The following is a 23,429-nucleotide window of genomic DNA, read 5'->3' as shown; positions in this document are numbered from 1 at the left end:
CAGTAATGATTGTAACACAGTACCACGTGGAATGACTTCAGTGCAGTCACCACCAGCAACTTCTGTGCAAATGACTGGTCAGAGAATTCCTGTGCAAATGACTGGTCAGAGAATTCTGTACTGCCTTCACAGAGTGAATAAAAGTACTTCTTTCTCATGAGGTACTGCAGTGCTGGAAGTTAAGCCGCATCCTGTTAGCAACTGACACAAGCTGAGTGGACCAAAATCCATTTAGTTCACTTTCAGAGGACTAATTCCAGACCACTGCTGTAGCCCCTCAATGAGCTATGGACATATGTGGACGTGTTTAGTCAGATGTTTTTACCTATTTTTCCACTTTTTGTTTCCATTTTAATTTCTTGTATTTCCTTTGTTTTGACTGCCATTGGGACCCTAGTTGTTGGGCTGCCCCAGTCCAATTATGCTCTTACTCAAGTCACTACTCGACAAAAAATTCTTATTTGCAGTTTCCTCTTTATTGGATGTGTTCACATTAGTCACATTGTGTTGCTGCTGTCATAATATCAGCTTCCATCCCTGTTAGCCATGACCACAGAGATATGCATGGCCAAAATACAAAGTTGCTTCAAAATTGTCCACAGCAACTGCTCTAACAGCTTCCCAATTAAATGTTCGAGTATACCAAAATGGGATAATGATGCATTGCCTGTAGTTCTGTCAAACTGTGCTCTTACAGATTACTTTAAAGACTTCAGTTTTGAAATTTCCTTTCCCCTCCAAGTGATGTAGGACTTGCCTTATGCATGTCAAGGAATCCAAATTTGCACTGCAGTTGGATTTTGTGTAAATGTTACATTAGTTTCTTGTAAAAGTTGTAACAGCAGTCCCTGACAGGAATGCCTGATGTTAAGTCATCAGTACTGAGTACCACACTTGTTGATGATAGTTTTGTTGGTTAAGCTGTGTATCCAAATTGGCATATAGTTCCTTTAGTTGCTGGATATAAAATTTTCCAATTGTTTAAACTCCCACACCTTTATGCTGGTTCTTCATGCTGTCATTGTTGCTCTCTGCAGTGTTGCTATGAACATGTGCTAGGCTGTTACAGTATTTGTGATTTATGATGCCATATATCATTGCTACCAATGTCACATAGTACACTTCAAGACACCTACACTATCTTCTTTGTAAATTAGATATACTTTTCTGCATATCACCTTAACACTGTCCACAGTATGAAGTGGCTTCCACTAGTCATTCACTATGAAACACACAAGTCTCACTTGTTCTGTGTGTACAGGTACAAATCAGTGAGGCTGATACACTGATGCCAGTTGCCACCGATGCATTTTTACAGGAGAATGCCATCAATAGCGATTTGGATGCCTACAGTGCTATATTTCAATCACATTGCAGTCTGCTGTAGCAGTGTGAACAACAAGAGCTATTCAGTGTAGTTTGGCGGCTAACTGAGCATGTGCTAATAAACACAAAATACATAGAAAATAACTATCCAAACCCTAACCAACAATGTACCTAGAACAAACTGCTTGCATCTGTAAGAAGCTCCCTAACAGGGTAGTGTGACTCAATTGAAATGAAAACTTATGTGCTGGCCACGCATGTTAAGTATCTGTGGGCATACCCTCGACACATTAAACCTCCTTACCACTGGGGCAGCTATTAGCATGTTGGAATCCAAAATATGAACTTTGATGAAGAATTACTCTAACACAACAACACTCTGGAACAGGTTAGTACACCCCTAAATAGAAAAAGCTCATAAAATCATAATGTATTGTTGAGGCCAGTGTCCTCCAGTTTTGTAGGTATGCAGTCATTACAGTACTTGCAGATAGTTTAAAGTGTTTCGATCAGGATTCTCGGTATTCATGTGGCCTTTATGGCTTCCTATCAACATCACACTACTAATACAAAAGAAAGTGAGTCACATAGTTGTAAGCAGCCACAACTCTGCTACACTACATGGCATGTCATTTGCGACGTGTGCTACGTGAACTGCTGTGGCTCATCACTTTGGGATCTGCTGGTTCTCAGTAACTTGAAATCCAATGGAAACACTAACAGAATTGTACATGACATAATTTCTCTATCTCCTAACTGTGACAATCTGTAATTTTATAATGGTCTGTTATTCCTTTCCCCTTTCATGAGGGGTGTTCATTCCAGCAAACTAAGCTGTACCATTATTTCGGTCACTGGCAGTGTCCTTACACCAGCCTCCAAACACCAATGTTGCCTTGCTTTTTGTGGGCACCTTTGTCCTTCTCTGTGACAGTGGCTGTATATGGCAGCTGTAATGAATTCAGACAATTAAAATTAAAATATTTTGTGGTTCTTCACTTGGATCATTATGCAGTTTTCATCAATCTCACTTTTATAAAATTCCACATGTATGTACATGCCACAGCACCTGATTCCTTATCTCCATCACTATTTTAATTTAGCAACTTCTTGACATTAAAATGAGCATGTGCAGTGAGAAGACAACCACTGCCACATATCAAGATGTTTGATTTACACTCAAATTCTGTTGATGTAAAGTTATTCAGCTTCTTAATATTTTTGCAGATGCCGCAGAAGTTGAGGATGGAGGAGCTGTTGGCAGGTGAGATATTTGCTTTCTTCAGTAGCTTAATTACACATTAAAGTTACGACTTTAATATTTTATTATGTGGTACTTTATTTTTCATCTTTTTCTTTGACATTAATATTCCATTGGTGGTGTGCTAAATAATTTTTGTGAAACAGTTTTTAAAAACTCTATACTATAACTTAACACTGGATGTTAATTATGTCATACATAATTCATACTGAAAATTGGCGGTGTTATTGTAACTACGAAAGATTGGTTACAAATGTGCAGTTGCATTGAAAATGTGTACTGTGGTAAATTGTGAGGGAAATGTGGTCAAAGAGAAAAAAGACAAATTTTTAAGTACCAAATTGACATTTAGAAATTTGTCATTGTAATGTTAAGCAAACATTACAAATAGGCACACTACGATAAGTAGTAATGAATTTTGCCACCTGACTGATGTGTGAAATAGCCTGACCCATCTGGGTGCCACAGTTACTCTCAATCCCCCGCCTGCCAAGAGTGTTGTTGACTACCCGGTGACAACATGCTACTGAGTACAAGGTGGCTGACTTGTTGGTGGCTTCACAACTTGTGTACTGCATTCTCGAGACCCATCTCATACTCCTCTCGCCCCCTCTACTCCCATACCAGCTTCCCTAATTTGAAAATTTTGGAGTTCCCCTTAACTTAAGTTTCACAATCCTTCCCTCAGTACTAGCCTGTACCTGTACCTGTACCTGTACCTGTACCTGTACCTGTACCTGTACCTGTACCTGTACCTGTACCTGTACCTGTACCTGTACCTGTACCTGTACCTGTACCTGTACCTCCTATGTTACACCCTCTGCCACCCCATCACCTCTATGACATTTGCATTAAATCTGTCCACCACAACTCCTCACGCAGTTGGCCTGCAGGTTTATGACAATTTATCTGGTTGGCAGAGGGACAGAACGCAACAATGTAATTCCTGGCTTAGCCTTTTACTGCTTATTTCCAGATTAACCCTTTCATGGCCAATCGAACGTCTTAGGCTGATGCATAACACTGTAGTGTTTCTTACAAGTTAAGAAAGTCAGACAATACATACTGGAGACTTAAATCATCATAAATAATATAATTTGTTTCGCTGTTCACTTCAGTCTGTTGGGATAACTTTCTGGATCCACAACTGTAGAAATCATGTGGTTTTGTAGCAAAAAGCCATGTTCAAAGTGTATTTTCACTCCAAAGGAAGTATGTCAAGATCATTGAACAGAGAGCAGAGAAGATGAAATCTGAGGGTGCAAGATCAGATGAAAAGGGTGGGTGCAAAATGACTTCTCAACCCAGTTGTTCTATAGTGTTTGTTGCCAGTCTAGCAGAATGCTGGTGACTGTTACTGTGGAATAGCACCACTTCACACAGTCTTCCTGGATGTTTTTCTGGAACTATATCTGCAAGATGTCTGTTGTTGACAATAAATACCAACAGGAAAGTTTCACCTCATGCAAGCAACTCGTAGTACACCACATGGTCACCTACATCTAAATCTACATGATTACTCTGCAATTCACATTTAAGTGCTTGGCAAAGGGTTCATCCAACCACAATCATACTATCTCTCTACCATTCCACTCCTTAACAGCGCATGGCAAAAACGAACACCTAAACCTTTCTATTGGAGCTCTGATTTCTCTTATTTTATTTTGATGATCGTTCCTACCTATGTAGATTGGTCTCAACAAAATATTTTCGCTTTCAGAAGAGAAAGTTGGTGATTGAAAATTCATAAATAGATCTCGCCGCAATGAAAAACGTCTTTGTTTTAATGACTTCCATCCCAACTCGCATATCATATCTGCTATACTCTCTCCCCTATTACGAGATAATACAAAACGAGCTGCCCTTTTTTGCACCCTTTCGATGTCCTCCATCAATCCCACCTGGTAAGGCTCCCACACCCCGCAGCAATATTCTAACACCGGACCTCTGCACAATATCCATAACATTATCTTGTGTGGATGCTCAAATGTCTATGTGGCACTGCTGCTCTGTTTGGACTAATACATTCCTTTCCGTTCTTTCTCTTACATTAGCATAAAAACAAAATTTCTAGTCATCAATAACAATACAGGTTAGAAATGGTCAGTGGTATTCACCCACTAATCAAGAACAAGCAAGAGGGTAATGTACATACGGCCAACCACTGATTTATATGGTTTGGCATGTGGTACCCGTATGATTTATTGTTGAACCTTCTCCTTTGTATTCAAATGCTGCACAGTGACGGAATGGTCATACTTCATCACATTTTCTGGTTCTTGAGTGCAATGATGTGCATCATCGTGGATTAATGCATCCAGACGATCTTCATCAAATGCTGAAGGTCTTTCTGAAAATGGAGGGTCAATAATGTCAAAACACTCATCCTTTAAATTAGAATATCTTTCCTTGCCATGCTCTGTCCCATGGCATTATCCCCATACATGGTGAAAACGTTACCATTGAAACCACATATTCATAAACTCCACTGTTCTCATTTTGCCGACTTAGCCATTTTAAATTAAAATGTAGCAGTGCTTTGTGTCAACATAATATTCATAGAATGACAATTTACCTAAAAGAATGTGTCCACATTAAGTGAGAACAAGGTAATGTACTTCGTAAAAATGGTGGAAAAGACAACTGTATCCTTTGATCCCTAGGCATATGAACTTGTCTTAGATCACATGTAATGCCCCCAACAACACAAAACACAATGATGGGAAAGGCTGACTTAAAGCATACATTGTGTGCTCACTCTTACATTATTGGTATCGGCTGCATAAGTAACAATAACACAGTGCACAGTGTTCACTTAAGATGTCTCTCTGTTTTTGCTCCCAACATTTAATGTTCTAATGATGTACCAACATCATAATGCATTGATGGTGGGTGGTTTAAATAAAAAATATGTACAAATGAAATGAGCTTCGTGACAAGGCTGAAGATATATCGGTACATAGGACACTGCATAGAACTGTATGGAACATTGTAGATGTAACTGTAGATGTGCTCCAAGGAAGTGTGTGGGGCCCTTGATATTGATGTTTCATATTAATGACATCACAGACATTCTTCTTCTTTTTGTTTTTCTGTTTGGAGTATCTAATGACCACATACTAATTTCAATGCTTCCTCCTTTGTTCTTCTTCCAGGTTTCCTTCGTCTTCACTATCTATCCTTTTTTCTTCCTCAGACCATTCTGACCCTGTCTTCCTCTTCTTCTTCCTGCCTTGGAATGCTTCCATTTGCAACACTTTCTTCTTGAAATCCTATCATTCTGCTGGGTCTTTTTCTTGTATTTCTTTCCAAATCTTTCCTAACTACTTGAATCTGTCCTGTTGTTGACATCTTGTCCCAAAGATTCTTAACAATCTGCTCATGGATTTCCTAGCAGCCTGAGTATTTTTCAAATGATTCTTAATTCTAGGACTTGAAGTTTGTGTAACTCATAATTCAACATTAAACATTCACTTGCATAGAGACATTCTGGTTTTACTACTGTGCTGTAGTGCTGTATTTTCAAATTTTTAGACACACACACCTTGTTGTAAATGTTCATGTTTATATCATATGCTTTATCCATTTTACATACTATTTTGTCTACAGCTAATATTTTTGAAGCCATTGCCTTGAATCTTTCCTCCCAAATATTTAAATTTATAAACCCTCTTTATCTGTGCATTATCTGTTACTAGGATTTCTGGGTCATTTTTTTATGTTTGCCCTAAAACATTTTTCCTACAGAAACTTTTAAAGCTGCTTTGTTAGGTATTCCTTCTAAGAGGTTGATTTGTATTTCTGAATTTGTTATATTTTTATAAAGAATGGCGTAATCATTTGCAAATACTAGACACTGAATTTCAGTATCTCTTTTTCCTGAAGTCTCCAGTCTCATTGTGACAGCTTATGTTCTTTGCCTTTTGTTTCAATTATCTTACTATTTCCTCTAAGATGCAGTTGAGGTGGTGTGGAAACATGTTGTCACCCTGCATTTCACCTGTTTATTGGGATGCCTTAGGTGTTTCACACCAAAACTTTATTTATGCTTCAGTGTGTGGGTGTTTCACGAATAAGGTTTGCTAGTTTAGTGTAATGCCAAGTTCTTGAGTCACTTTACCCACTGTTTACCTGTCAATCAAATGCTTTTCTAAAACCTGTAAATGTTAAAACTATGTCTTAAAATTCGTATGGGCTAAAAGTTGAAAATTCGATCTTTCTAAATCCACTTTGATATTCTCCCAAATGGCTGTCAAGTGTTACTTCTACCTTGTTTAGTAATATTGTTAAAAATATAATACAGCCCACTGGCAACAGAAACATACCTGTGCAATTATTTAGATAATGCCTATGACTTTTTTGTGCACAGGATGGATAGGAGCCACTTTCCAGTCTTCTGGAATATTTTCAGTTTCCCATATTTCTTCAGACATAATCTGAAGGTTAGTTGTCATTTCTGCTTGACACCAGTTATGGTTGAGATGATTTTATTTCTTCTCCACTGGCTTTGTTGTTTTTCAGGGTTTTTGTTTGTTTGGTTATTTGTTTGTTTGCTGTAGGTGGTAGATCTGCTTCCATGTTTTCCTCAAATATCTGGAAATTCTAGGTAACAATTCAGTTATCTACAGTTCAAAAATTGATCAAAGTACTTTCTTAGTAATTTACATGTGTGGTTATTGCTTAGACCTATTTTACCATTTTTGTCTCTGATGTAAATACATTGGAGCATGTTTGCCCTTTTTGAATAAAACCATGGCTGTATGTATGAGAGCATTTTTTCTGCTGTAGTACACAGTGATTCTTTTTTATCACTAATTACGATACTCGTGTCATCTGCAAATAGTAGAATTTTGGCTGGGCTGTCTGGAGCCTGTATGTCATTGATACAAACTAGAAATAACAATGGGCCCAGAATGCTGCCCTGAGAAACAACTATTTAAATTTGTTTTGGTTCAGATATGGGTTTAAAATTGTGAAGATTCTTGGATGACCTCAGCTCAACAACTTGTGACCTGTTTTGCAGATAGGATTCAAACCAATTTTTAACGGTACCCCTGATGCATATTGCTTCAAGTTTCCCTAGTAATATTACATTGTTCACAGTATTGAAGGCTTTGGCTAAATCTAGATTAATTCCAACAACCTGTTTATTTGACTCAAAATTTCTTACTATTTCTGTGCAATATGGCTGTTTCTGTACTGTGCCATGTTGACTGTTATTTATTAGTTTATGTTTTTCTAGATATTTTGTAACCCTGATTTTCATAAATTCCTCAAGTATTTTGGAGAAGTATGGGAGGAGAGATATAGGTTGGTAATTTTCTATTTTATGTCTGTCACCATTTTTGTGTAGAGGTATCACTTTAGAGATTTTATTTTATCCGGAAATATCTCTTCACTAAGGGACAAGTTTGCTATGTGCTCTATAGGTTCGACAACACTTGGAGCAATTTTTTAATTATTGATACAGGTACATCATCCAAACCAGAGGACAATTTGGATTTCAAGCATTTAATGACTTTTAGAACTTAATGCTCGTCTGATGGGATTGCCATCATGCTGGTATTTACCATTGGAGACATCACTGTTAATTGTTGCTTAAAGTAAGGGGAATATTAACAAAATAATTGTTTACATTGTTTGCCATGGCGTTTTTTCTATGGGGATATTTTCATTATTTTTAAGATGGATTTCCTGTTCTTTAGTTTGACCCAAATTTTTTTCTTTTTTTTTACCTCATCATTCTGGACTTGTTACTAGCCTGCCTTATTAATCTATCATTACTTAATAATTTTGCTTTTGATATTACTTTGCGGTAAGTCTGTTTGTATGTTCTCACATACTCAACAAACTGCTGATCATGACATGTTTTTAACTTTAAACTTAGTAATATCATGGTTTCACTTGATGTTTTAATTCCGGATGTACTCCAGGTCCCTTTGGATCCAGATGATCTGTAACTCAAAAGCTTTTTTGGGAAGCACATTTCAAAGTATGCCATAAAAGTGGAAGCAAATGTATTGTAAGCATCTTTTGTGTTTGTTTGTGCCAAGACCTCTGGCCAAACTGCATTTTTAACATTATTTTTGAACTGATTACAATTTTCAGTAGAGAAAAATCGTTTGTACTCCTTTTTATTTTCCCCTCCTTGGGAGTTGCAGTGAGATTAAAGGTTAGTGCATTATGATCTGATAATCCTATATTCACATTTGTAACTGCAACTTCATGTGTGACCACATTTGAGAAGATGTTATTTATTAGGCTTTCACTGGAATCTGTTGTTCTAGTGGGAGCTGATACGTGGGGAAACAAGTTGAAGCTTTTAGTATGTCTAAAAACTTGTATTTTACTGAACTCTGGACCAATAGATTAATATTAAAGTCACCACAAAGAATTATGGCAGAGTTCTCATTTGAGAAAAATGTCTAGCATTTCTTCCAAATTCTTAAGAGAGACTTCAGTATCTCCAGATGGTGATCTGCAAATTGCTGCAACAATTACTTTCTTTTCTATGATTAATGGTTTAGCCTCATATCTTAACTTAAATTTAAGCTTGGGATTTAGATAAATGCATACACCACCACCTTTGACATTTTGCCTATAGTACTGACTGGCAAGTTTATAATATGTGTGACCAAAAGGACTTAAACTATATCTGTACATTGTATAAGGCTCAGTCACAACTTCTGTGCATGTCTATGACAGGTGGGGTGGGCAGCCTATCAAGTTAGGCTGTGGTCTCCTGATCTCACATTTTGTGCTCGCTTACTCAGTTGTGAAGGACTCTGACACTTGTCTCACTCCTCTGTCAACACAGCTTCCCTTTCATGTCGTTTGTCCCCTAACACTGCAGTCAGGTGTCATGTGGTGTAATTATTTAATACAATGATGTATTATATTCTGTACCTTATCTTCTATACTTCTTCTCAAACTCTGTTATAATTACTTTAAAATTCAAAATTGATGCCTTTGACGCATCACATTTATATAAATAACTTACTATGTCACTTTTGACTTAACAAATTATTTATTCCCTTCATCATCACACTCATGAACTACACTAAAAGATCACCTTCATTCAGTATAAAAGAGACACTCGCAATAATTTTGAAGGTTCCTCTTCTGTGTCTCACAACATACATCAGTTGTTGAAATAACTCCTTCGGCAGCCTATTGCTTTACAGGACAGTGTGGTGACCCCACAGAATACTTATTTTAACACATGTAGTTTGGCACCCAAAGCTGCTGCGATAGCTGTATAGTGCTGAAGGTGCATATTGTCCCCTGATGTAAGTCACCACACACAAAATAGAAATAACACTAATGAACAATATCTGTACGTTTATGTTTGACATGTTGTTTTCTATTGCTCTTTTCATAATGTGTACACAAAACTTCTTTCAAAATGGCATTCATTGATAAGAAGTCATTGATATGTGCATCTCTCCTCTGGAGTGGTACGTACAAGCACAGTCTGTGAACATGGCGCCCAGTGAACACAGTCCAAAGTTTTTAAAAATTTTTTTTTCCTATATGCCATGAATGTGGATTTCTTTTTGTAACTATGGCTTCAGAGATTGGTTATATCCTCAGTACATCATTGTCCTTGATAAAATACGCAAATTTACCCTCAATTGCAGCCATAATTTAAGAGAATGTCCCTAAAGTGAACATAAAGTGCTTGAAAGATGTTTTCCTCTCTGTGTGTACAATAGTATCCAGTGCAGAACCACAGCGGCTGCGGACACCCAAGCCTGGAACCAGTACTGGGGCTGAGGACATACGTGCAGTGAAGTCACCTGGTGAGTAAGAGTAAATTTACACGTAATTGCAGCCTTAACTAAAGCAGTACATAAAGTACTTAAAAGACGTTTTACTCTCTGTGTGTACAATAGTAGGCAGTGCAGAACAGCAGCAGCTACGGTCACCAGAGGCTGGACCCAGTACTGCAGGTGCAGCGAAGTCACCTGGTGAGTAAGAGTAAGAGCCCACTGTGGCAGGCTTACATTCCTGCTCTGTACACTAGAGAATCAAATGTATCTGGACACCTATTAGTGGACATTAAGATTTTGTGTTCTCCTTTATGGGGACTTGAACTCTTCTGGGGACACTTTGACATTTCGAAATCTCTGTGGGTGGATGCCAGCCCATTCTTCCTTAATAGCTGATACCAGACAAGGTAGAAATATTGGACACAGGGTATGGAGTGAAAATGCCATTTATAACTAATCCCTAAGACGATCCATTGCTTTCAGGTTGGAACATCGGCAGGCAAGCCTTCTTCAGGAATGCCACTGGTTATAAGCCTTTGCCTAACAATGCTGATCCATGAGAGGTACAAGTGTTGAGCTGATCAAATTGGTCGTTGTCTGTGAACTGTTCCTCTGCTGTGTATTGTACACAATACTGTCAAATATGTACTTACCCTTCTGCATTTATCATATCCTGAAGTACAATAAGGGGAGAACAAGTTAAAGAGGAGAAATTGCATATTGTTACACTGCCTGCTCTGCACTGCATTGTTGGCAGTAGAGTTAATGGCGGATAATGTTCACTGAGTAGTCACTCTATTCAAATTCTTCCGTCAGATACCCACGGAGTATAGCACTGTTTGTCACTCCAAATCTCGTTTCCACTCATCCACTCAACAGCAGTCATGGGTTTTTATGCTACAGTCAGTGTGACTTTATGTTGAACAGAAATGTTGTTTCCAGAAGCTGCTCAGCCACTGTAACCAGTTTTTCTAACTCCCTGTACACAGCCATTTCCTTAGCGGGCTCCTAGCTGCACTTCAAAACTGAAGAGTGACTGCAGCAGCTAACTGCAAGCTGGTTTTTACTATTTCCTACCACAATGATAGAAGCACTTGTCCATCAGCATACTGTGTGTGCCTGGACTTCATGTAGCATTGGTTGTTCCTTCACATTTTCACTTAACTGTCACATCGCTGACAGCTGACTTGGGCAAGTTTGGAAGGGCTGAAATTCATCCCTGTGTTAATTATTCAGGTGTAATGCAAAGAAAAGTCCATGTTCAGTGTACTCAGATCCCTGACTGATGAATTCTGCTTACAAAACAGTATTACCTGCCACTTCCTATAATATGTATGATGGCAGTATCTGTTGCCGAAAGAACAATTGCCATGGATAACCATGCAGCTTTGCTAGAAATGAAATGATGATTAAATGGATGGAGCGTCTGCCATGTAAGCAGGAGATCCCGGGTTTGAGTCCCGGTCGGGCCACACATTTTCAACATTTCCCCAATGAAGTACATCACCGCCTGTTTGCAGCTAGGGTGTCCATTTAATTATCATTTCACTTCCTATAATAGTTGCTCCACCTCTCATTGAATTAAAATGCTCAGTTGCCCGTTACATAAGGGTGCCCAGGTATTTTGATTGGATAGTGGGTTTATAGTTCTTATCTATGTGATTTCTGCAACCCCTTAGTCAGTCCACCATACAAAATTTAATTAGAATCCAGAAATCACAATATATTTTATTATATTTATGTTTTTGAATATTGAGGACTTTGATTTGGGGCGAGTATTTACTGACTTACAGAAATACAAAGTTTACCTATATAGCTGTGGAAATATGTGTGCTGAGAATTACAGGGAGGGAAAAGGAAACAGAAAAATGGACAGGGAACAGGCAGGAGTAGGAGACGTAGTGGGGAGGTAGTGGAGATGAGTGACAAATGTAGTGATGGAGTGAGTGACAGATAGGATAAGACAATTACATGCTCCTATCCTAGAGAGGTGAGTGGGGGGAACATTGAGGTGACAGTCTGGTGAGAGGCATTGAGTGGATATCAGGCTACATGGACTACAAGCTGCAATGCCTGTAGCTTGAGACCAGAATACCAGGAGAAGCCAGGGAAGAGGCTTAATCAAACAGTGGTACTCCAATGAATGAATGAATGAATGATGTGAGTAGAAGAAACAGAGGATGATTTGTATTTCAAAACTGAACCTTTTTGTACAACCTATTATGGTAGTAACTTAAATGGAAATATTTGGGTGTGAATCTAGTTTATAAATGGTCATAGCTGATGCGTTCAGTACTACCATAAGTTATTTGATACTAACATTTTCAGGGGCTCCCTTAACCTTTCTGTGGTCAATCAGACATAAAGGTCCTGCCAAAATGTTTGTTTCAGAATCTGCATAACCATAGGAATGTCCCATTTCATTGTGTACTGTGATCTGTTGTTCAGTTTATGTACAATTAGAACCCAGAAGCTGACAGGTGATGCTAGAATGTGGTTTTTTTCTTTGTTGGTACAGAAGTGAGTACAGTATGTTTTGTAGAAGGAGCTTCCTATCTTTGGCTTAATTGTGGATGGCAAAGACAGTGTAGATATTATTTATCTTTGTTACATTATTTGCTAGGTATATACTATTTGACATGTATTTTCACTGATAACCCATTCTTGAAGAAAACTGATGTCTGTGTCTTGTAACTAAAATTAATGCATGTCTTTATTAATGAAAATCATATCAAAATCGTGACTGTAGTTGGAAATCTACCACCACAAATGTACAGATACTGTTCTCTTGATGTACTGTTTTTCTTCTTTCTCATGAGATAGTGTACTGGAGACATTTGTTTTCTTTTCCTTATTTTGTCTTGAATGTCTCAATAGTTTCTTGGAATTAATTGTTTACAATTATTTATGGAGCTGTCTTTTGAATTACGGGGAGGGTGGTTATGAAGAATACAGTCAGCAGAAATAAGGTTTCTATGATCTACTTTATAACATATGAAAGCTGATCACCTCTGAAATGAAGGTGCTGGGAGTGTATAGTAGAGTGAAAACAACTGAAGCATGTGGGATGAATGTGTCAATGCTTTTGGAGAGAATGGCTGATAATACAGTATCACTTCCTCTTCACTAGATTTGTCTCTGGTGCCAGTACCTTTGTTCATAAAATATTTCCCATCAAGACTTTCACTACAGTTTGATCCCAGACCAATCTGTTCGTCTTTCTGCCTCACCTCTCTACAGGGAGTCCAGCAGGGAGCTGCCTTGCCCCATCTGCCACCCACACTCGTGGTCATATGTCCCACCTAATGTGGATGATCCATGCACAAGGAGAGAGATGTGCTCAGGTAGCCATGAACATTAGAACATCATTGCAACACAGAAGGCACATGATAATGTTGGGCAAGTGAAACAGCTTCCTAGTGCAAGCAACATAAAAATACTCCTGATATGCTGTAAGGTTGTCACTAATATGAGCTAAGCTGAGCACTGCAAGCTGCACTGATGATGTCCTAGATTCCAATGTTGCTGTGCTCAGAGGAAAAGTCTTGACTGTAACAGCAGCCAAAAGTATGAACTGTCATCCCCATGGAGGAGATGGCAGTGTCAACCATGAGGCACACACCTGGAAGAAAAATACAGAAATTGGGCCAAGACATCAGTAAGGAGGTATGATGATGTGGAATGGTGCAGGCAGAAAGATACCAGGATGAAAGAAAGAAGTGCCACAAGGCATTTGAACACGGAGCAAAACCATTCAAACACTATGCAGAAGCACTTGAACACAGAGATGAAGGCTACCTAATGGATGACAAGACACTGGTAAAAAGCTTCCAGAGACAAAAAAGGAATTATAAAAGCACTAGAAGAGAGATGTTCCTGAGTGGACAAGAGGAAGAGTGTTTCATTGTGGCACAGATGGTACATGCCAACATGAAGCAAATGAAACAACCTTCTGATGAAGGCAAGGAAGAGAATGCCCTGATGCATGAAAAGATTGCCACTAATATGAAAACTATTCTTGAAGCTTCCAGTTGAGCACTCTGTCTGTAACAACTGACAAACACTGCTGTAGGTAGCACTGGCAATGCCAATATTGTGGGCCGCATTCTTATTAATATAGTCATGCATTCCAAAGTAGATAGTTGATGTCGAGTCTGGAACTTGGGTTGGCTAGTGAGCCACTGCACATTCCCCTACAAAGGCTATGTAGTGGAGAAATACTGTTAAGTTGTCCAGTGTCGCATGGCTCCAGGGTGGAAACCGTGCAGTGGCTGTCATTGGCAAGATCCGCTGCACTGAGGGTGAGTTTCAGTTTCAAGCCTGTTCAGATGCCAGCAACTGACATACCTCTGTTCTGTGGCATAAGGCAGAATTGTAAAACACCAGCCAGATGCTACTCCACCCACTTCCACCTCATTCCTATTATGTCTCCTAATCCATCCTGTTCCCATACGCATCAGATTTTCTTTCTGTCTCACCTCTACAAAAAATCCACCTGAGAAATAATCTGCCTCACCTGCCACTCATTCTCCTCACTACTTGTACCCATCTGTAAGTAAAGAAAGGAGTGTTACATTGAATGTGTTTGATGTGGCATTATTACTGCACAAACAGCAAAAATGTGGTAAGTGATAAACATTTTTGCTATTACTTTCTGTGGGGTATCTGTGAGAGAAATTCATCATAATTTAAAATTATGGTGAAGTTTTCTGCAAAACACCAAGTGCTCTCATTGCCAAATACTGGATGAATATAATGTCGGTACATGAATGCAATTAGTGAAGGTGCATAAACAAGCTTACACACAGTTCCTAAATGTTAAACGTGACACTGTGTTAACTGTGTAACATAAGATTGTATGTTTTATTAAGCAGATTTTAAAATTTGATCAATAATTATGTGAAATGATGACAATAAACATTTATTTGTCCCTGCCAGTCTTCAGATAGCAAGCGTGCAACCGGAATAAAGTTCTGGCTTTCTGGAACTCGGTAATATTGATGGTTGTTTATAATTGAGTAGATTAGATGCTCAATTATACACTGATCCGTACTTTTTCTAAAAGATAGAAACAATTGATTCTGTTCTTTATCAGGTCATGTTGAAACACACTTAGTTTATCACTAGTTTGTTTTACTTGTGCAGATAAAGTATTTATTATATTAACACGCAAATTCTTTTTTTGTCAATCAGGCCCTGCTGAGGAGGAAGGCACGCGCCCCATCGCTAAGGTGAGTGAAAGTAGTGGATGCACGTATGAGACTGGCAGAGCAAGTGTGATTTTCACCAGTAGCATATAAAGTTTGGTTCTGTAGCATGTAATGAACCCCACACTGCTTCCTGTCCTCCTCCCAGGGTGAGGACATATTTCATCAGCTCAGGGCTTTGAACCGTTAAAATACTTCCTCCTATTCTGAGCTACTCTGCACACTACCAACTTGCTTAATCAAATAAACTCCTTTATTAATATCCTATTCATCTCCATTTCAGTCTCATTGCATCTCCCATGGCAGTCTGTTTCCTGACATCACAAACTTTGCAACTTCTTTAGCACTGTTAACTGAAATGCTATCTCAAGTCTAAATTACTTGCTAAATGAACCAAAAAATATCTCAAAGACCACTCATATACTGGCTCTTAATTTAAAACAAGTAACTCTCTTTAATTATTAATGTCAAGTCATGTGTCATTGGTTAGTGTACAGAATCTTACTGACAGCTCGACTTCATCTTCGTTCTCCTGATGTAATGGCAGTTGTCATGATGCTGACAGTTCTAGGGGGAAGGCACATTGCTGAACAAGAATGAGACAGCAAGGAATAAACCCATGGACTGGTTGTTTGTGTTGCCATCATCATTTGTGAAAGTGGCATGGCTGGACCATGTAAAATTTGGGGATTCGTGTGGATGCTGATAACCATGCCATTGAGTGCCCCCTAACCAGGTATCATCATCATCATGATAGAATAAAACACTGAAATCATCATGAACTGTGAAGAACGATAAACTAATTATCGTTATCCCACCCTGCAGATATGCTGCATCAATTTCCACTAGATTTTGTGTGTTGTGGTTGGCAGGTGTTACTAGAGGAGGCCAAAATGCATGCGTTTTAACTCACGCAGGCTGGCGTGAGGTCTGGAACAGGACAAGGAAATTAGAATTTAGAAAAACTGACTTAGCTGGTGGAATACTTAACTTTAATCCATTAATGATGAACGTCTGTCTTGATGGTACATGATTCACAATATCAATAGTAACTGATATGGGCCCCTTGCTAGGTTGTAGCAAATGAGGTAGCTGAAGGCTATGCTAAACTATCGTCTCGGCAAATGAGAGCGTATTTTGTCAGTGAACCATCACTACAAAGACGGTTGTACAGCTGGGGTGAGTGCTAGGAAGTCTCTCTAGACCTGCCGTGTGGTGGCACTCGGTCTGCAATCACTGATAGTGGCGACACGTGGGTCCGACGTATACTACCGGACTGCGGCCGATTTAAAGGCTACCACCTAGCAAGTGTGGTGTCTGGCGGTGACACCACATTATGCACAACAGAGAAGGGTATAAAAGTTTAAAGCCATCATTTGAATTAAAAAAAAAATAATCACTTTGTGGTGGTGACCATTGTTCATCGGTACTATAGACATTGTGAGATGTACACCTTTACCAAAGCGATGTGTTACACCATAGTTGATACTCATTAAACATGACAATAAATATTCCTTAAAATTGACACTTATCACTTACTGTTGTCTAAAATGCTTACTGATTGCAGTTGGGAACTGAGATTTCTCCATTTTTGAGCAAATATCACAAACACAAATGACAGGTACTCGCAATTGCAAACACATTTCAAAGTACCTTTCTAGAATGATATCAGACTCATTCTCCTTCATACATTCATGGCCTATCAAACTTCCTAAACTCTTCTGAAAATACTTTCCTGCTTGTGAAATAACTACCAAGTAAACTACTTTGAGAGGTATACTTGTCATAGTGTTTGTTATGTTTGACACGTGTTGATTAGTAATTCAATAAAACTACCTTAGTGTACTTAAGCACGTGCATCACAAATTGTGCAGTGTGATTTCAAAGTAACTGTTTAGTTACTTTTGTCATTAGGGATTTGCTTTCAGTAACATTAATATAGGTCTCTGGTATATTAAACAGAATTGAATGATCATTCTTGTGATCTTTCAGATCTTGCATTGACTTACTTGCCAGCTCCCATGACCATGGCAAACAGTCCTTTATCCAGTAAGTGGTTTCTTTTTCATACATCTTGTTGTTTAGGACCAATATGTGGCACAAATCATAAAGGTCAGGAATGTGTCAGATAAAATAAAATGTTTAAGAAACCAAAAAAGAGGAGCCATAAGTTTATGTAAATGCAGTCAAGAATGTAACACAGGAATGGCCGCTGAGGTGCCACCTCTCCATCTCTTTCCTCCTCCTCCTTCTTCCTAATCATGACATTATTCCAATGGAATATTAGTGGCCTTCAATCCAAAAAGATGACTTGCAGCTGCTCTTGGAATCGCAGCCTCTGCTAGTTCTCTGCCTGCAGGAAACAAAATTGCATCCTCCTGACTGATTTGAGCTTTTGTATTTCTTCCCAGTCTGCTTTGACTCCCTCTCTCCAAAGATGGCATTCCATATCGTAGGAGGAGAGAGGGGAGTCATGCTGCTCATATGGAAGGACGTTCAAAGTCAACATTTCTCCCTGACTACCCAGCTTGAAGCTATTCCTGTCCGTGTTTTACATTCCTCTCCTGAACTTTTCCATATGTACTGTTTACATCCCTCAGTCATTCCGTGTCATGGACACTCTTCATCCAGCTTACTGGCCAACTCCCTCACCCCTTTCTGCTGCTCGTTGACTGTAATGCACACCATTCTCTTTGGAAATCTCCCAGAACCTGACAGAGAGGTGCCCTCTAGGCTGAACTTCTGTCACCTTAACCTCATTTGCCTTATCGTGGGAGTACCCATCTTCCTTTTAACTACATGCACTCCTACCCATATCTGGAAATCTCCTGCACTGCCCAATTTGCCCATCATCTCATCACTGTCTCTAGTACGTACTCGAGCAACCATTTACCATTTGCTATCCATTTTCTGACTCCTACCCCACATATATGCACACCCAAATGGCAACTTTCTAGGGATGACTCGAGATTTACTGTTCCCTGGCACCCTTTGAGTAACATAATTTCTCCAGTTGTGATGGCCAGGTAGAGTATCTTACAAATGCCATCATTACCACCACACAATATTCCATTCTCGCCCTTCATCTTTACTGTGCCATGTCGCAGTGCCTTGATTGACTGAGCTGTGTTGTGACTCAACTCACATGCAGAGATGTGTTCTCCATGTTTTTCACCATCATTCTATGATGGCAAACTGCATTCATTATGAACAGTTGCATGCACAGTGTCATTGCACCCTTCAGGATAGCAAAAATCTAGCTAGATTTCCTTAACTAGTTCTTCTAACAGTTCCACTACCTCATCTGTTGTATGGGCCCTGCAGGACCAAGATCCATTGGGCTGCTATTCTGCGGAGATTTCAAGCTCCACCCACTATCATTCTGCCTTCCTCCACCAGAAACAAGTGGAGGAGGCTTGGGTAGTACCCTTATTTTGGCAGATTAGCGAGTGCTACAAGCTGCCTTTAGTATGAGGGGGCGAGAACTTGCTCTCACTTCCTATCGATCCTCCAACACAGTGCTGGACGATGTTTGCATTCAGATGTTCCTAAACCTTTCTTTTGTGGGCAAGCACTTGCTCTTTCTTATGTACAACTGCATCTGGGCAGAGGGCGCCGTTTACCAGATGCCAGCATAAAGACACTGTCATTCCCATACCCATACCCAAGCCCAGTACGGAAAAATACCTTCCTTCTAGTTACTGCCCCATTTCTCCCACAAGCTGTGTTTGCAAACTGATGAAACATGTAATTCATGCCTGGCTGGTATAGTGACTAGAGTGTGGCAATTCACTGACCACTGTACTGTGCGGATTTTGATCAGGCCGTCCTGCAGCTGACCATCTCATCACTTTGTCAACGTGTGTCGCGAATGGTTTTCTGTGGATATATCAGACACTGCCAGTGTTTTTAAATTTGCAGAATGCCTGAAACACCTTCTGAAGGATGGGTATTCTTGATCTCTCTACATGTGGCACTTCTGAGGCCACATGCCCCATGTCCTTCAGGTATTTTTAAAGTATTGATTTTTCAAGGAATGTTGGTACTGCCTTGTCAGACACCTTTACCAGGAAGTTGGTGTGCCTCAGGGTACTGTTTTGAGTGTGACCCTCTTTGCTATTGCCTTTAACCTTATTATGTCCTGTCTCCTGCAGGTCATCTCCAGCAATCTACTGTTGCTCACTTCTACCCTGTTACCCTCCCACACCTTGTCCCAGCCTCCTCCTTACCCCCACGTGATTGCCTGTTTAATCATGTGCAACTGCTCGCAGCCTGGCTTCAGCTGCCAGAGTGTGTGATCACGTGTGTGAGAGTTGCATTTGCGTGAGTATGTGAGTGTATGTTATCTATATATAACAGAGGCCTTGTTCACTGAGAGCTCACTTTCTTACAGTTTTTTTCTTTTTTTTTTTTTGTCGTGCCTGTGTGCTTTCCATGGTATTGTTAAATTCATTTCTGAAGAATTGTGATGGCTCGAGGCATTGAGGTGCTGAGGTAGGGGTCAGTGTACACTCATCAGCAAACAAACAATTGTGCCATATTAGACAAAAGCCTGGAAAGATCAGACCATTTGGCAATAGTGCCATAAAAACCAGACCAGGGATTGATCTTGGGGAGATGAGTGTCATTGGTGTGGTAAATGTGAGGTGTCTGATACTAACTCAGTATTCATGCTAGTGATCGCTTACTTAACTGCATAGGTTATGGACCTGACTCTCGGAAATTTCAAATGACTGACATAAGCACACTCTTAGCCTTAGTATATTTATTGGCATTCAGATTCTAAGTGCTCACTGTCTACCATTCAAGCAACTAAGAATGGAAGACCAGTTTTACCAACAAGTTTTTTGTTTTCCACTGCCACTCATATTCTTCATTTTGCAGCTTGAAAATATATCTCTGCATGATTTAGAATGAAGGTTATGGCCTCAAAATTACCTGCTCTTCCCAAATCCATTCTCCATGGTGAAATGATAGAAGCATTGCACGGTAACTTGAAGGTGCAGAGTTCAAAGCTACACATTTCCATTTTTTAATTGTTTTTGCAAATTCATTAGAAAGAGAGACAGATTTTTTTGACATTTATGCAAATAATGGAATTGTGTGTCTGAGTAATGAAATAGCTGCTCTTGTTGTGTATGGGCTTCACTCTGTTTCAGATACGTTTATTAAACTACCTGTAGCTAAAGTCATGAAAGTTATAATGTTTTATGATAGAGAAAATAACCAACAACAAAAGCAACATTTGAAGAGCTCTTCTTAAAAGACAGAATGAAACATGATACCTTTAACAGTTCATGATAAGAAATATTACACACTACTACAACCACACTTAATACTTACCATCCTTAAATGTTTAAAGCAGTGGTTAAAATTTCCCAGAGTACTTTGACAAAGTGTGAACAAATAATGATGTACTTTTGCACCTACATACAGCCATTAAAGCTCTAATGAATGGGCAGGCAGCATTATCAAATTAGTTATCAACATTACTGGGTCAGCTACTTGTCAGAGAATATGAACTATAATCTATTATGAACTACCAGAAAAAAGAATGCCAACAATTAAGCTTCCAGATGCATTTGAACTTGGATGCTGGCATCTTAAGTACTCACTTATGTGCCTTTACTGATGTAGATGTAGAATGGGTGCCAAGTTTGATAAAATTATTTGAACACAAACCAGACCTCATGGCAAAGAATAGAAACAGTAAAACTAATGATTCACAGTATCATCCAGTTGCAGGCCTAGGTAAGCAAAGTGTTGCAACAAAACATTTGATCATATTCCATCAGATCTCATCTGTCACATGTGCCAAACTATAACTTCACTTTCCATTACAGTGCTTGTGTATAGTCCAGCACAATATCAACATTGTGAAGTGCGCTTCCACAAACATTTCTACAGCATAAAGAGATCAAATTTCTTCACGGGGTTTACAATACTATTCAGGTTTTCATCACACAATGTTATTCTTGTATGGGAGTCCTAGTGTACTGCATATCATGCTTGAAAACGGGAACAGGGAGAAGGGGAAGATAAGGAAGATGATGGCGAGGTGAGTTGCAGTCTTGTGTTAGACCATCATAGCAACAATAGTTGCGGGCACAGATCAGTGGAAGATGTCATGGAAGGCCTTAGAACATCACTGAGACCCTAATTACAAGTAACAGACATAAGAAATAAATGAATACACCTTTGGTTGTCGTTACTCATGCCCTGGCTCCAACTCAAACCATTAATGTTTGCTTGACTGTGATATTCCTCTGGTGCTGCTTGTGAGTGGATGACTGTAACTGAGGTATTGTCAGAGGTGTTAGTCATCAGAAATGGCGTATTAGTCCAATGCTGATTTCTCTCTTGTCATGCTGATAAATGGCAAAAATGTTTAAGGAAATTTTGTTCAAATATGTGGCCTGTCCTCAGTGTAAGCTGTGCAAGGTTAAGCAAACGTCTGCAGTATGCAGATGATTTGGCTTTCCATCCATGCTTGTCACATATCTGGCAGAGTCGTGAATTTCTATGTATCCTGTGTTGACATGACAAATATTAAGGGGTAGTAACGTGCATTTTTAAAGCTATACAAATTCACCCCAAAGGTGACTATGGGAGTGGAAGTTGCCTGAGTATTGGGAACTTTGGATAAAATATCAACCTGTGTGATTGATGAATCTTTGGAATGTCAGAAGTCTACCCCTACTGTAAACAGAATTTTAAAGAATTTTGTTGAAGGAGGCACTATCAGCAGAATGCCTGGCTCAAGATACTGAGCACACAGCAGGATAACACATAGTTTGCCTGTAAGAGCCAACTAATCCCTCCCCTAGATACGAAGCAGTTGTAGTGAGTGACCAACTTCCCAGTTCCAATGATGCAGTTAGTTGAGGGCCAAGGAAAGCTGTACTGCACGCACTATGATCCACTATAAAACAGGAACTCAGTGAGGAAATGTTACAATGGCTGGCAGCCACAGAGCTACATCTGAATGCAATGTGAAAAAATGTATTTTTTCACAGATAAGTTGTCTTACCAAGACCAAACAGTAGTTTAGCAGCCGTGAGGGTCCAGACATAATGGCAAATAAGTGGTGACAACAGGTAGTACTAGCCGATTGTCAGTTTCCCGGGGGCGTCGGTTTCCCCCGCCGGGGGCGTCGGTCCCCCCCGCCGGGGGCGTCGGTTTCCCCCGCCGGGGGCGTCGGTTTCCCCCGCCGGGGGCGTCGGTTTCCCCCGCCGGGGGCGTCGGTTTCCCCCGCCGGGGGCGTCGGTTTCCCCCGCCGGGGGCGTCGGTTTCCCCCGCCGGGGGCGTCGGTTTCCCCCGCCGGGGGCGTCGGTTTCCCCCGCCGGGGGCGTCGGTTTCCCCCGCCGGGGGCGTCGGTTTCCCCCGCCGGGGGCGTCGGTTTCCCCCGCCGGGGGCGTCGGTTTCCCCCGCCGGGGGCGTCGGTTTCCCCCGCCGGGGGCGTCGGTTTCCCCCGCCGGGGGCGTCGGTTTCCCCCGCCGGGGGCGTCGGTTTCCCCCGCCTCAGTAGCAGTCCGTATGCCCACATTTTTAAGAAAGTGTTGCTGCATTTAGTGTGAATGCTATATTGTGGAGGGGAATTCATGCTACAGGAGGAATATTCACTTGTGTATAGGTCTGCTCATTCAACTGCAGCTGTCCAAGATAGACATTAATGTAATGGACTGGCTGTGAGAGACTGCTCACTTGAACACAATGGAAATTATGTGTGTGTAAGTAGCACGAACACACAGAGAACTGGCTGTGAAACACACCATTTATAGCTGATGCTCTTTTGGACTGGTTTTTTTGAAGCCTCGGTGGGGTTGTTTCTTCTGACAAATGGGTCCAATGCCTCACAGATTCA

General features: G+C 40.1%; 1 protein-coding gene across 1 annotated transcript; it reads right to left on the bottom strand.

Moving 5' to 3' along the window:
• Positions 1–2,192: 2,192 nt before the first annotated feature.
• Positions 2,193–23,111, bottom strand: LOC126440363 (proline-rich protein 2-like). The gene is made up of 2 exons (XM_050090652.1): positions 22,734–23,111; positions 2,193–2,276 (listed from the first exon to the last, which is right to left on the bottom strand). The coding sequence occupies exons 1-2, from the start codon at positions 23,109–23,111 to the stop codon at positions 2,193–2,195; spliced, it is 462 nt and encodes a 153-aa protein (XP_049946609.1).
• Between the last annotated feature and the right edge of the window lie 318 nt (positions 23,112–23,429).

The sequence above is a fragment of the Schistocerca serialis genome, unplaced genomic scaffold (genome assembly GCF_023864345.2).
Source record: "Schistocerca serialis cubense isolate TAMUIC-IGC-003099 unplaced genomic scaffold, iqSchSeri2.2 HiC_scaffold_1362, whole genome shotgun sequence".
In the NCBI taxonomy this organism is placed as follows: Eukaryota; Metazoa; Arthropoda; class Insecta; order Orthoptera; family Acrididae; genus Schistocerca; species Schistocerca serialis.
This window is presented reverse-complemented; position numbering and strand designations above follow the sequence as displayed.

Bases quoted from the DNA above. Each gene is read 5' to 3' on its own strand.
- LOC126440363 (XM_050090652.1), bottom strand. From the start codon at position 23,111: ATGTGGGCATACGGACTGCTACTGAGGCGGGGGAAACCGACGCCCCCG. The intron at 2,277-22,733 runs GCGGGGGGGACC...AATTCATTACAG, and splicing joins GGGGGAAACCGACGCCCCCG to CTGCCATATACAGCCACTGT.